Raw genomic sequence first — 15681 nt, forward strand, 5'->3', positions numbered from 1 at the left:
AGCTAGATATAAGCAATTAGGGGATCTTCAAATTCATTTTGCGCGTGAAAATACGCCGCCATGTTAGGGTATAAAAGCAGGTAAATAAGTCTGCTATACCTCACAATGTAAAGGTACTGTCACGCGCAAAAACGTAATTTTCAAATCGGACAATTTGAGCATTTTCGAAGTAATGAGGGCTAGTTATAAGCAATTTGAGGATTTTTTATTAATGGTTTTAACCGTTTCAAGCCACCGGATACAACTGTTAAATCTTCGCTAAGATTGCGTAATTTTTGTATTTAGTTTGTTTATTTCATTGTGAATTCATTTTTAAGTTTATAAGGTATTTCTATTTTTTCTAAGTGCATTTTCCCACAATTTTGTTAACGACCGCTTTTTTTATTCTTCGCTTCTCGAAGAATAGTTGAAAAGCCCCAATATTGTCCCCAGTTTCTTTCCGTGGTGAAATCGTGGAAAGTTTTTCTCCGTGCGTCAGCGGACCAACATTTTCCACTCCCAGGGTACAAAAACCCGAGGACCGCTCCGAAGAGAGAAACCCTTTTCGAGACCTTCCGCGATTTTTAAACCAAGTTTTAACTAATTCTATTTTTGTAAACCCCTCTTTATATTTTCAATTAAATTCAGTTTATTTTCAATTCTTAACAAGTCGTTATTATTTAATGTCGATTAAGTTATTCGCGTTACGCGTTAAGTTTTCATTCAGTGATTCCGTGATTCCGCGAACACCGGGCTTATTTTTCAGTCGGTAGGCCCACCTTCTGTGACCCCCAAACGCTCTCCCAAGCTATTCGTGCACAACAACCGTATTTAACCATGCTGGATTTTTAAATTTTAAAAAAGCGGGTTTTTAGCCAACCCTTTCGCTAAATGACTTAGGGTATTATTTAAGAAAAAATGTTACCTTAATCCTAAATCAGGTAAATCGACTTATGCTAATTAGTCTAGCTACTAGCCACGCTTCCGCCCATACCTCGATATCCCTTAAGTTCATGTTCTGCGATGCATAATTGATCATTACGGTATGTGAAAAATCGGCGCGCGCGCGATCCAATCCTGGCAGGATTGTCTACCATCTTGGAAAATGGCCGCCATTTTGGTAACGCCTGTAAATCGAAATCTTCCGAGCCGAATCGAACCAATTAGACGCCGTTTTTATGGTACGTGTCAGTCCTACACCCTGAAATTATAAAAATGGCAAAAATGACTTAACTCTTATTAGCACAGTCAGAGGTACGACAGTGTACAACGAGTTCGCGGAGTGACCAACCCCTCGGTTCTAACACTGCCACCTAGGAGCAACAAACACACACCCCACACAAGGAGAACGCAACCCGTCAAATGTCGTGGATTTTCTAGCGTACGTTTTTCATTGGCTAGACGCTTTAGCGCCTGCTGCCGTCGGAAGGGGATATTTCTAAATTGTCTTCCCCCCCGCCCGTAAAACGTTGAGCGTAAAGGCTCGTGCCGCTCGTCCAATGAAATTCGTACACAACCCTTCGTTAGCGTGTTTAAAGGCTAGCTGCGTTCTCCTTGTGTTTGTTGCTCCTAGTTGCCACTTTCGAACAAAATCTTGAAATGTCCGGGCTTTGTAAATCCGCCAAGTGATCCAATAATGCAAGAAAGCAGTGTACCAAAAATGATCAATATTCTAGGTGATTCGAGGCCAAGTATACAGATATGCAATAACTACCTTATTATTTTTTCTTTATTTTCCTATTTAGTGTCGTATATTTTCATATAATTCGCCTATAAAATTCCTATTTTTCCTATAAAACTTTCAAAGCCTTTCCCTGGTCACCCTGCATCTTTCGCCGGGAGCAGCTTATTGTTACAGGGCTGCCACACGTCAGGGAAAAGTCAGGGAATTCTAAAATGGGCTAAAAAGGCAATCAAAGCTCAGGGAATTTTAAGAATTTGTAAAAAGTCAGGGAATTCCATTTTATCTTGACACTTTTTGATGGTAATTTACTCTAGTTATCTGACAAATTCTGTGGTTATTTATTTCCTTTAAAGTTTTGTTATTTTTTTAACGTTGCAATAATATTTTTGTACTGAAATGTAGGTTAATTTAAATTTATAAACTTCTGATAAAAGTAAAATATACAGCTGAAAATTGTCTTATTTTGGTCAGGGAATAGTCAGGGAGTTTGAATAGGAAAATATTGTGGCAACGCTGTGTTAGAGCGTAGTCATATCTCGTAAATGCTCTCAAGTAGCGTTGCCCAAACTCAACTAATGTCAAATCGTGATCCTACCATTTGGTCGATTCGCGTTCGAACCCATTCCCCTTGAGCCGAACATTCCAAATCGATCGATTCCCGTTTATAGCAACTGTTGGCTCTATCATTTCCACCTGCATTATGATAAGGCCATTGTTATTAGACATGCCAATGAAAACAGCCGATTCTTCCAAAAAACGACTTCACTGGAGAGAGTGGTGCCATCTATAAATGGCACTGGAAGGTAAAATATAAAAAAGCGAAACTATAACGTCGTCAGTAGATTTTAACCTAAATTATATATCACACATAAATAATAGTAATTCTTATCAATATATTTTAAGTTATTGTAAAATTTACAAACGAGCCAATCAACGCGAGGGGTACTTTTATGTCCCGCCTTTTGGGTCAAAATGTCGCTTAAGCATCTTGTTTTTATGTCGATGCTAGCGACATCTGTTGAGAAACGAGCTAGTAAGCGTCGAGCCGACACTCGCTTTAAACAGAGCGCCCCCTCGCAGGGTTGGCAAAAACAGGTATTTGCCGGACATGTGGGAAAAAATGGAAAAACCTCTTTTCATGCCAAAGTAATCATTGATATATTTATTAAGTGACTAATTTGGTCATTGCAAATAGGAGAGATGAAAAAAGGCCAGAAGAAGAGTGAATAGAATAGAAGAATATCGAGGGGTCGGTCATTTTGCCAAATCCCGTACAAAATTTGGAAAAAATCCACAAATCCAAAATCCAAGAATTTTGCTCCTATAGACTTTGTATGACAAATCCACAATAAAAAATCCTGGATTTTCAAAAAATCCAAAATCCCGTACACAAAACAGGCAAATGTCCGACCCCTCGAAGAATATACTGCTTTTATTATTTATTTATTATTGAAATTTGCCACTAGAGGTGGAAAAAACCATGTAAGTACGATTTTCCACACGGTTTTTAACAAGAAAACAATAGGTGGAAAAAACCGCGGAAAAATTTAATATTTTCCACCCGTTTTTTTTTTCACCCTTGGCAAAACTGTGCCAACCCTGCCCCCTCGCGTTGAATGTGCGAATTAACTTAAGCGATAGCGTCAATCCCGTCGCAAGTTTCAACACGAGTCGAAAATGATGTTACGCTATTTAAATAATTTACGCGTGAATTGATAAGCTCCTTTAACGGGAGCAATACGCGATTTAAAAGCACATTATCACACGCGCTGTACCGTAAGTAACGTAATAACAATAAGTACGACACTCCATCGTTTCAATGCTAAGTTTCGACACTAACACACTTTTACCCAATTCCGATTGAACTGGCAACTAGACATAGTAGCATATGTAACATAATTACTCATAAGTATGCCACTGTACCTTTATTCCATTCAAAAATCTTCACTAACGGTTTGTTTCACCGCGAACCAATAAAAAGGTGGACTACTGTAACAATTTTTAATATATGTGTGGGATTATACTTAAATGTTATTAGGGAAGTTAAATTATTGATTTCGTTGTCTAGGGGTTAAGGTTATATAATAATGATTAAATTTAAATTGTTACATTGAAGAAATAAAATATATAGTTATAGAAATAATTTAATTAATGATGATAAAAACATAAAGGCTGGTCAGGCCACAATTAAAAATATACACAAACAAAATAATTATATACAATGAAAAGAATATATTTACACACGACAAAGGTCCTTGGCGTCCCAACGTCCACCGGCCGAAACACTCGGCCCACACTACGGGCATTAAGGCCCCGCCGTTCCGACGCGCACAATAACTCTTTCTAAGACGTGGCGTCTTTTTAGTTCGGCGATTTTGTCAATTCTGCCTTTTCCCTCGCTCGGGTCGGAGGTCTTAATCCCTACGAAGGGTGAAACCTCCTTCCCGGCGGGGAAAGTTTTGGACCACGGAAAACCCGCGAGGCAACGTCATAGTTAAGGGAGAGTAAAGTCCGTTACACTACGTTATATTTTAACCTTTTTATTCATTCTAATAATTTTGGGAGTCACACTATTGGCTACTGACATATGTATTTAAGCCAATGGAAAACCTCCAAATTGAGAAGGAATTTTTTGCGTCTAAATTTTAGTCAGCCCGATGTAGCTTTATTGAAATTTATAATCCCGCTCGGTTTGCGTTGATGAAGTTAAATAATGAGTAGTTTAGAAAAAGAAAAGGTTTGGGGAAAATGACCCACACGGTTCGGGTCAGAGATCACTTTCCGAAAATGGAACAAGTCGTCGAAGTGGGATATTCCACCAGCATTTTTAAAACCCATACCAAGCCTAGAAGAGTTAGGCCTAGGCTCAAAGAATCTTCCCCAGAAAAGCTCAACCTGAATTTCAACTATTTTTTCCAATAAACCTGCTTTATTTATTTGACAATGCAATTTTTTTTAGAACCTTAGTCCCCGAAACAAACCCTTAGTGAAGAAATAGAGCTAGTGGCATACTTAGGAGTAATTATGTTACATATGATAGTAGTATATTATCGTCCTTTGTAAGTTTATATTTCGATTTGGTTATATTTAGACACTAGAGAGGTCTGTACTGAACTAAACATTTATCGCGCTATAACTCGGAAAATCAGTTCGGTGATAATATTGGCTAATTGTCATACTAATTTCTATTATGTTGTCTGTGACCAGGGTTGGACATAAGACACTAGTCACGGCATTTGACTACTAAAATAAATGCTCTGACTATTAAAGTTAATCGATATCTGGGGACTCACTAGTCAATTTGACTAGTGAAAAATGTATCTAAATATTCATAAATAATGGCGAAAATGGCGTATCATAATTACTCATTCATCAATCCGATTTTATTTAAAAAAATCACATCATGTAACTTAAGTGATAATAAACACCTATTTTAATTCTGACGGGTAAAGCAAAATGTTGGCTGACGTTCTTGTTTTTATACCCCCATTTTTACCCCCACTAGTCAGGCTAACTCCTAAAAAATATTCTTATTTCCAACCCTGGTTGTGACCGTACCTAGAAAACCCAGGTACGTCGGGAAATTTAATTTGGGTTGCAAATGGAACATTTTTTATAAAATCCTATAATTTTGATATTTTGCTCATTTCAAATCTCGCCACTTATAATGTCAGTGAAATTGTTAGATTTTAGGGGTGTGCAAAATATTTGGTCAGACCAAATAATTCGATCGAATACCAAATCGAATATTCGATTCGTTGAATCGAATAGCGCTTGGAAAAGTTCGCGAATAATCGAATTTTTTGATCAAATAGTCGAATATTCGAAAATATAGGGAAAAAGTATTTGGTATATTCAAGTAGTTTGCAAACTGGTCGAATAACCGCGGGTCTTTTTCTAATTTGTTGAAGTTCAAGGCCATCCCAGGAGAGCGTAGTGAAATTTCCTAACTAGTCCTTATTTCTGGCACTAAATTATTAATTATTGATTTAAAATTAAATAAATGTAATTTTTTATTTGTAACAAAAGATCTGCTCCCTATACATATTACATATATTTAAGAACTTGAAATTTTAATTAAGTGTTTGCAAACTATGAAGTATGTAGCATGTCCTTTGATTTTAATTGTAGTTAGTAGTTACTAAAGGTTAAAAGTCGCTAGAAGACTTGGTCCTGGAGTGGTACCTAGGGTTTTAGCCTAGTTAATAATAATTATTATTATTTTGCCATGGTACCCAATTAAAATATGTATGATAATTGATAAGTTGATATGCAGTATATTTCTGTAGGTTACGAACTTACGATTAACTCATTTTGATCAAATCGAAAAAATTGTTCGAAGGAAGGTTGAAAATAATGACATTTTGTACAACAATTAGAATTAATTTGAATGGTAAGTTAGAGTTTACCACAGTGGCGTAATATAAAATTCTGGGCCCGCCTGCAGCCTGAGACACCCAGGGAACTTTGTTCTAGGCTATACTGTATCTGGTTTAATATTTTACTATTTTCAAGTAAAACGAACAGCGATTTCAATTACTTTTTTTGACAAATATGCAAACTATTTGGCTATTAGAAAACCAAATACGTCGAATAATTTGATATTCGAAATACTATTTAGTATTTGATCAGTTAACTGGTCTAAATTGTTGCCCTAAAAATATTCGACCAAATTATTTGACGTTATAAATATTCGATTTGGTATTTGCCGTGCTTTGAAAAAAATATTTGATATTCGATTCGATCCCCAAAAAATGGTATTTACACACCTCTATTAGATTTAGCTATAGGATAAATTCCTATACCAAGTCATTCTAGTCTACACTTTGGTTTTTGTTAAAGGGAATATAACCTCAGGTATTTGGTGTGGAACACCAACGCTTGCAGCTCTGACCGCTCTTGCCTTTCGCTTTAAAAATGTTTGGCGCCACTGTACAGCGAAATTTGAAAAATTGAAGGGGTCTTCCATAAAGATTGCTTTGCAGGTTATATTCCCTTTAACATGGTTAGCTACTAGTATATTTTTGTGATAAAATGGTTAAATAGTTTCTATTTTTAAGTGAAAGTATTTCACTAAATATAGATTTTGTTTTAAATGCATAAAGTTAGTAAATAAAATAGCATATATAGTCCTATAAAATCTTATTATTTTGAAAAACATCCTATTAAGTCGCATATTTTTAGAAATACAATCCTATTTTTCCTATAACAAAATTGGAAGATTTGAGTGGGGGCCCTGCAATCCTGCAATCCTTATACGTGTACGTGATAATGAGAAACTTTATTTATTTTCGTTTCATTAATGTTAATGACTGATTTGATTTTCTAAGGGGGAAAAGTTTAATATTTTGTCATTTCCTAAGGGGGGTTTCTAACTAATGCAATTTCTTAAAGCATAGTAATAAGTGCTTGATTTCAAGTTGTTTACGAAAATGGTGGATCAAATTTCATTAAAAACATTATATCCAAAATTTAAAAATTACAATCCAAAATGTGTTATATTTGACCCAATTACAATGCACGAAATCCAACTTTATTCCAGTTTGATCCAAATTCGAAGTTTCGAACAATGGATTTAAGATAATTTACAAAATTCAATATTTTCCCTCAAATGTCTTTACACAACCGAAAAGGTTAAAGATATTCAAAATATTCTGTTTATTTGTATATTTTATCTTTCGAAACTTGTGGAATATTATCCGGACTGGTATGAATTCATTTTCTCCCACACGCGGAATAATCCGGCTTCGATTTGGATTTTGCGGCGCCTCGTTTTATGCAAATTTCAGTTTTATCTTTTCAGAAATTGCGCGCGCTTTATGCAGCGAAGGCCCATTATGTAAACATTAAATTTTTCTGTTCCTTTGTGACTGCGCCATTATCGTCAGCTTCCCAAACTCTTCTCCGTTCAAGCCCGGGATTGTGCGCGGCGCTGGGCACTGTCTCTCAATTTATGCTCAACTCGCGTATCCTCCAAAGCATGCCAGTTTATATAATTTCCAATGATAAAGATTTACTTGAGGGGGAAATAATTTGAGTAATCTGGTGTACACTCGTTTTAATCCCCGGATAATCCCAGGATAAAATAGTAATATCCGTAATTCGAAAATAATCTCGAGTAATATCCGTAATCAGTAATCTCTAGTAATATTAATGAATCGCGCGTAATATCACTAATATCATAAGTGGATCATTCTCTCTAAGTAGACAAAACGCTATGCTACCTATGACTAGAGTCTTTGTCGGGGCCGGTCTGGCAGCACTTTACAACCGCCCTATAGTGTGTATCACCTCAACTTCACCCTGAATTTATACTGCCGATTGTAACGTTTTATACATCTCTTATGGTACGTTTCACGTCTGAAACTTGCTCAAGAGCCCGAGAGATTAATATTTTGGGGGTTGGCTCCTCGTATCCCCCCCCCCCAAGAAAAAACCATATTTGTTCAAGGTCAGTTTCAGCTACAAGGGTAGAGTTTTGTTCAATGAACACCCCTTTAGTTGCCGTCTTGACCACTCGGTGGCGCCTCCGCCGAAATATTTTCTAAAATTTTCTCTTTGGAGTTTGCTCTCTATACAAGCTCTGACGTCGCGAAACCCAGACTACGATACCCGACCGAGACCCGGAATTTGTATACTTAGGATCCACTTATGCAAATATCCAGTAATCACAATGAATCGCGCGTAATATCAGCAATTTCACAGTAATCTCGCGTAATCTCATAATAATCTCTAATAATATTATCCGGATTACTCGAAATAAGTAATCCCGTGTAATTTTTTGTGATCTGTAATTTTTTAAGTAGTCTCTTGAAATATGTTTGTTCTTTCGTGTTTGGCCATTTACATTAAAGTTATTTTGTTTAGTTCCATTCCCTTTAAAGCTTATTGTTTTGAGTGTTGGATTTATTTTAAAAAATTGACTATTTTTATTATTTTTTATTTTGGCCCTTAACTTTAAATAAATTTTAAAGTAATCTAATTTAAATTTATTTACTAATAAAAATCAAAATTTATAATAAATAATAATCACCGCCCTATTTGGATTAAAACGTAGATAGATGGCGCTACCGTTTTTATTCAGTATCAAAACATTAATAAGCCTGCTAGCCTTCTCCAGTGCTTCCTTAGTTCACGATACTCTCACCAGGAGGCACTATTTGTACTCTTGAACTTCGTTCCCGCCCGGCTTTTACTTCGCGCGTGCCATTCATTTCAAAATCGATTTAATTTACACACTTTTAGGCAATTAATTAATTATTTTACTTTTGATCATAGTGTACAGTCTATATTTCGTCTTAAATTTTAAACCCTGAAGATCATTTGTTCCACCTGCTGTCGACAGATGGCGCTACTAGACGGTGGTATTTTCGTTTATGCTTTCTCCCCCGTCACGCTTGTGACGAATGGATCTCTGACGTCATTTATATATATGCAGAACGCTCTTTAATTTCAATTGTTCAATTTAAATCGGTATTTTCAGTCCAATAAATGAGCCATAATTTTGAAATTTTTATCCTATAAAATTCGATTTTATTTAAATACTCTTAATTTTTGAAAATTAATAATTTTGAGGCATCATATAAGTTTGCCATAATTTTGAGATTTAATAAGTTTGTAATAATTTTGAGGTTTCATATAAATTTGCCATTATTTTGAGGTATCCTGTAAATTTGCCACAATTTTTAGATACAAAAAAATTTGTCACAATTTTTAGATACAAAAAAAATTGTCACAATTTTTAGATACAAAAAATTTTTTCACAATTTATAGATACAAAAAAATTTGTCACAATTTTTAGATACAAAAAAAATTGTCACAATTTTTAGATACAAAAAAAATTGTCACAATTTTTAGATATCCTATAAATTTGCTATAATTGTAAGATCGTATAAAGGACATCGCACTTCTATTGGATTTGGCTTTCGACAGATGTTTTTCAAATTGAAACATGTTGCTAAGCTTGATCAAAGGAGCATAATTGTCTCTTGCCATTTTTCCCTAGTTCTTATAGTTTGTCCAGTATCAGTGGTCAAAAGTGGACAAAACTTAGTTTAGTCTATTTGTTAAAAGGAGTTACGGCCCATCGGTTAGCGCTCTATTTTTGCGCGTCGCTAGTCCGGGCTCACTATCAATAGAGTTTTCTTGCCAAGATTTTTACACCTCTTACTTCATTATTTCTTTTCTCGCAACTTATTATTCGATGAATTTTCGTACGTGGAATAATTTATTATTCAATATTTTATGAGCAATAATAAAATTAAAGAAATACTAAAGAAATCAGAATTGATATGATTAACCGTTTCATCCCACATTCAACACTGGCTCATAGGTAAGAAACAGTCACTCAAAAACAGATCCAACACTTATTTATCGATACAGGACGTACTCGGTTAAAGTCACGGTCACACGACAGTTAAGACTCAATACTCAACTATTTATCTACTGAGTTCGTTCATCGTGCGATCAGAAGTTCAGAACGTCGTACGAACAGAACGAAACCAAATATGACGCTCGGTTTTGGGAAGCACCCGGAATTTCGGCAAGAAACCTCTATTGATAGTGAGCCCGGACTAGCGACGCGCAAAAATAGAGCGCTAAGCGATGGGCCGAGACTCCTTTTAACAAATAGACTATACTAAGTTTCGTCCACTTTTGACCGCTGCTACTGGCCAAACTATAGGAGCTAGGAAAAAATGGCAATGGACAATTTTTCTCCTTTGATCAAGCCCAACAACATGTTTCAATTTTAAAAAAATCGGTCGAAAGCCAAATCCCATAGAAGAAGTGCGATGTCCTTTGCCATATTTTTTAGATGTAGTATAAATTTAGCATAATTTGAGATTTCCTTCTAAAAATTCCCGTAATTAGGATATTTTTCTATTATAATGATATATATTTTGTCAGGGAGCCCTGTTGTCTCACTCTGTGAAATGGGTCCGCTCATACTCAAAGCCCTCAATGGCATATAGCTCCAAAAGGAGGCGATCGTGGCCCCCTGTGGAATTTGAGCGAAGGGAGCCCATTAAAACGCCATCGATCCCGTTTGGATGAAGGGCGCGATAAACGTCTGCCGGGACACGTGGAGCGGGTCGGCTTTCGGCAAGGCATTCCTCGAGCCTCACACGTGTGAAGCACTGAAGCTACAAGTCCCGAGGCGTTGCGAAATGCCTCGAAATAGCCGATATGCTCGACGGATTCCTAGCCGTAAAACGCGTTTCTTAATCTCTCTAATCTCGGTTGCTTTATTAAAGTTTTCCTTTTAAAACCCTCTATTTCACGAGCGTATAAAAAACTGTTGCTTTATAAAATAATGCTGTTGGTGTGGCAATAGGGGCCTTTACTTTTTGCCTTAAAGGGAATATTACCATTTGTTGCGGAGGTAAACTCTAATAACTGTTGGCTTAAAGGGAATATAACCTCTGGTATTTCTGTCTTCCTCCGAGGGTTCCAATATTGTCCGCTGCATGGCTTTTCACACCTCGCTACCTTAGAGCAAGAGTCAAGCAAGTCTGAAAACCCCTATTTGAGAAAAAGCAGTTTTAAGTTCAAAATCTAGCATAATAACAATGATAATCTAATAATGAAAATTTCTTAAAATACAGTGAACATATATTGAAACTTTGGTACATAGTCACTTTAATTTTAAAACACTAAAGGATTCTTATTTCGAATTACTTTCAATAGTCACGTATCTTGACTTACTTGACTTTTGCTCTCAGGTAACGACCTGCGGCGCTGATAATCGCTGCTTGTGAAGGGAATTAAGGAAATTGATGGGGTCTTCCCTAAAGAACGCGTTGGCATTTATCCGTCGATTCAAGTTATTATGATTTTAAAAAATACGCGTAGAAATGAGAAATTATCTTGCATTTTGTAAAAAAATCTTTAATTTTTTATTATCTTTGAAAAATTGTCAAAAATAGCTTTGAAGTGTATCTCGAATATCTACATAATATATATTTTAAAACTTCACTCAAATCTCTGTAATGTCAAATTTGATAAATATCGTTTAAACCTTTCTAATATTTACAATATTACTGAAATCTAAAAAATTATTGAATATGAGATTTTCAGATCATATTAAATTTTTAAAAAATTTCAAACCTTTGAAACTGTCCCTTAAATCGCTAAAATTTTCAAATTTATTTCAAATCTTAAACTAATCAACCGACTGAATCTATGGACATTTAATTTTTATCATTTGAAAAATAATTAAAATATTTTTCAAAAATGAAATTTGTAAATTATTTTAAATATTATAATTTCATATATAAAAATCGTATAGCTGAAATTACCAATTTTCTAAAAATTTGGTGATGAAACGTCGTATTTGAAATTGTATGGGCGTGTTTCAGGGCTCCCAGAGTTCCTATAATTCCTATAAATTCCTATAATTTCCTATTTTTTCAAAATTGCTCCTTTAAATTCCTATTTTTTCGAAATTTTCTAGTTTTTCTATAGCTATATCCAGAAATTCCTATAATTTTAAAAATAATCTATTAGAAACCAGCCTTAACGTTTGGGAAAAATTTGCTTTCTAAATAGAGCTTAGCTCTGGCTTAGGTCCGGTGTTCCCGAAACCATCAACGGTTGGGCTCCCAGAGTTCCTATAAATTTCTATAATTTCAATATACTCCTATAATTTCCTATTTTTCAAAATGGTTCGTATAAATTCCTATTTTTTGCTAAAATCTTCCTATAAATTCCTATTTTTTGGCTAAAAATGTTCCTATAAATTCCTATATTTTCTATGAAATTTCCTATAATTCCTATAATATTTAAAAACAAATCGCTGGAAGCCCTGGTGTTTAAAAGACACATTTAAAATTTATTTGACTTTTAGCTTATCCTAGATTTTAAATGTTTTTAAAATAGTCCGAACACACCCACCTCTGCACGAGCCTGTCCTAACATTACGATATTTTTTTTTATTTCAATGTCCTTTAACACAACATTGCAAACTCGAAACCAATTTAAAATATATAGGGTAATAATTCTTCCTTTATTTTATAATTTTTCCTATATTTCAATGTTTACGTATTATTTTGTTTTTCGCGCGGTTTCTGTTTCGAGTTTTTCGCATTCCCCGCGTGTCTAGTTCGCTTTTCGTAAACAGATGGTGCTCAATGTACTAAATCCCTTGATAAAATCTCAATGTTTCTAAAAATCGTGCATGCGGATAAAATGTAAACTGCACTGAACGGAATTAATAATATCGTCGTCTGCTTAAAAGAAGTTCCTTTTATATTAAATAAAAATTTTATTTACGCAAATTTTCCTATATGTTCCTATATTATCAAAGAAAATACTCTTATATATTATCCTTTAAATCGGCTGTTGACTTTCCTATATTCCTATAAATCTTTGGGGTTTTTTCAGTGGTCACCCTGATGAACATGTTTTGGGTTTTCATATTTTTATTTTGATCTTGTTGCAGATTGAGGCGGGGGACATAATAGTGGAGGTGAATGAGAAGACGGTTCTGTCGTACACGACCAAAGAAGTGCTAAAATGTCTGCGCCTTTCCCAGGACATAATCACGCTCAAAGTGAGGAAAGGTAAGACCATCGCCACCAAAACAATTCTTCCTCGAAGGACGCAATACTGTATTTACTAAGATCGTCTGGGACAAAAATGTCAAGGATATTAGCTCTGGGTTTCGACAGTACCTTGACTAGTCAGGGAATTGGAAAATGTGTGAAATTTAAGAACTAGTAAAAACGTCGGGGAATTTTTTTTTTTTACTTTCGAGAACTCAATGGAAATATTCGATTTAACTCTTATTTTAGATTTAATTTAATTAAAGCATAATGTGACTATTTAATTTCTTTAAGTAATTATAAATATCAAAATAATAGATTTTCATGTAAAAATATATTTTAAAGATATCCCCGTCAGGTGGCGCTACTGTTTCAATTCAAATAGTGGTTTTCATGATAAAGTTGTGGACTCGCATGTTCTCTGTAACCTTAATAGGTTCTGGAGAGTATTTTAGGGATGTGCATTTGAAAATTACATTGAAATGGGCCCCAGAGTGTCAGGGAACATTGAAATGGGCCCCAGAGTGTCAGGGAACATTGAAATGGGCTCCAGAGTGTCAGGGAACATTGAAATGGGCCCCAGAGTGTCAGGGAACATTGAAATGGGCCCCGGAGTGTCAGGGAACATTGAAATGGGCCCCGGAGTGTCAGGGAACATTGAAATGGGCCCCGGAGTGTCAGGGAACATTGAAATGGGCCCCGGAGTGTCAGGGAACATTGAAATGGGCCCCGGAGTGTCAGGGAACATTGAAATGGGCCCCAGAGTGTCAGGGAACATTGAAATGGGCCCCAGAGTGTCAGGGAACATTGAAATGGGCCCCAGAGTGTCAGGGAACATTGAAATGGGCCCCAGAGTGTCAGGGAACATTGAAATGGGCCCCAGAGTGTCAGGGAACATTGAAATGGGCCCCAGAGTGTCAGGGAACATTGAAATGGGCCCCAGAGTGTCAGGGAACATTGAAATGGGCCCCAGAGTGTCAGGGAACATTGAAATGGGCCCCAGAGTGTCAGGGAACATTGAAATGGGCCCCAGAGTGTCAGGGAACATTGAAATGGGCCCCAGAGTGTCAGGGAACATTGAAATGGGCCCCAGAGTGTCAGGGAACATTGAAATGGGCCCCAGAGTGTCAGGGAACATTGAAATGGGCCCCAGAGTGTCAGGGAACATTGAAATGGGCCCCAGAGTGTCAGGGAACATTGAAATGGGCCCCAGAGTGTCAGGGAACATTGAAATGGGCCCCAGAGTGTCAGGGAACATTGAAATGGGCCCCAGAGTGTCAGGGAACATTGAAATGGGCCCCAGAGTGTCAGGGAACATTGAAATGGGCCCCAGAGTGTCAGGGAACATTGAAATGGGCCCCAGAGTGTCAGGGAACATTTAAATGGGCCCCAGAGTGTCAGGGAACATTGAAATGGGCCCCAGAGTGTCAGGGAACATTGAAATGGGCCCCAGAGTGTCAGGGAACATTGAAATGGGCCCCAGAGTGTCAGGGAACATTGAAATGGGCCCCAGAGTGTCAGGGAACATTGAAATGGGCCCCAGAGTGTCAGGGAACATTGAAATGGGCCCCAGAGTGTCAGGGAACATTGAAATGGGCCCCAGAGTGTCAAGGAACATTGAAATGGGCCCCAGAGTGTCAGGGAACATTGAAATGGGCCCCAGAGTGTCAGGGAACATTGAAATGGGCCCCAGAGTGTCAGGGAACATTGAAATGGGCCCCAGAGTGTCAGGGAACATTGAAATGGGCCCCAGAGTGTCAGGGAACATTGAAATGGGCCCCAGAGTGTCAGGGAACATTGAAATGGGCCCCAGAGTGTCAGGGAACATTGAAATGGGCCCCAGAGTGTCAGGGAACATTGAAATGGGCCCCAGAGTGTCAGGGAACATTGAAATGGGCCCCAGAGTGTCAGGGAACATTGAAATGGGCCCCAGAGTGTCAGGGAACATTGAAATGGGCCCCAGAGTGTCAGGGAACATTGAAATGGGCCCCAGAGTGTCAGGGAACATTGAAATGGGCCCCAGAGTGTCAGGGAACATTGAAATGGGCCCCAGAGTGTCAGGGAACATTGAAATGGCCCCCAGAGTGTCAGGGAACATTGAAATGGCCCCCAGAGTGTCAGGGAACATTGAAATGGCCCCCAGAGTGTCAGGGAACATTGAAATGGGCCCCAGAGTGTCAGGGAACATTGAAATGGGCCCCAGAGTGTCAGGGAACATTGAAATGGGCCCCAGAGTGTCAGGGAACATTGAAATGGGCCCCAGAGTGTCAGGGAACATTGAAATGGGCCCCAGAGTGTCAAGGAACATTGAAATGGGCCCCAGAGTGTCAGGGAACATTGAAATGGGCCCCAGAGTGTCAGGGAACATTGAAATGGGCCCCAGAGTGTCAGGGAACATTGAAATGGGCCCCAGAGTGTCAGGGAACATTGAAATGGGCCCCAGAGTGTCAGGGAACATTGAAATGGGCCCCAGAG

General features: G+C 37.3%; 1 protein-coding gene across 3 annotated transcripts in view; it reads left to right on the top strand.

Annotated features, from left to right (window-relative positions):
- Nucleotides 1–15681, top strand: part of Efa6 (Exchange factor for Arf 6) — a 121265-nt gene that overhangs the window by 65135 nt on the left and 40449 nt on the right. For all 3 annotated transcript variants that reach the window (XM_090159543.1, XM_090159546.1, XM_090159545.1), the window contains exon 2: nucleotides 13104–13224. In XM_090159543.1, coding sequence (XP_090015669.1) covers nucleotides 13104–13224 — 121 coding nt within the window. The remainder of the gene's footprint in view (nucleotides 1–13103; nucleotides 13225–15681) is intronic.

This window comes from Leiobunum rupestre, chromosome 9, assembly GCF_980474605.1.
Source record: "Leiobunum rupestre chromosome 9, qqLeiRupe1.1.hap1, whole genome shotgun sequence".
Taxonomy (NCBI): Eukaryota; Metazoa; Arthropoda; class Arachnida; order Opiliones; family Sclerosomatidae; genus Leiobunum; species Leiobunum rupestre.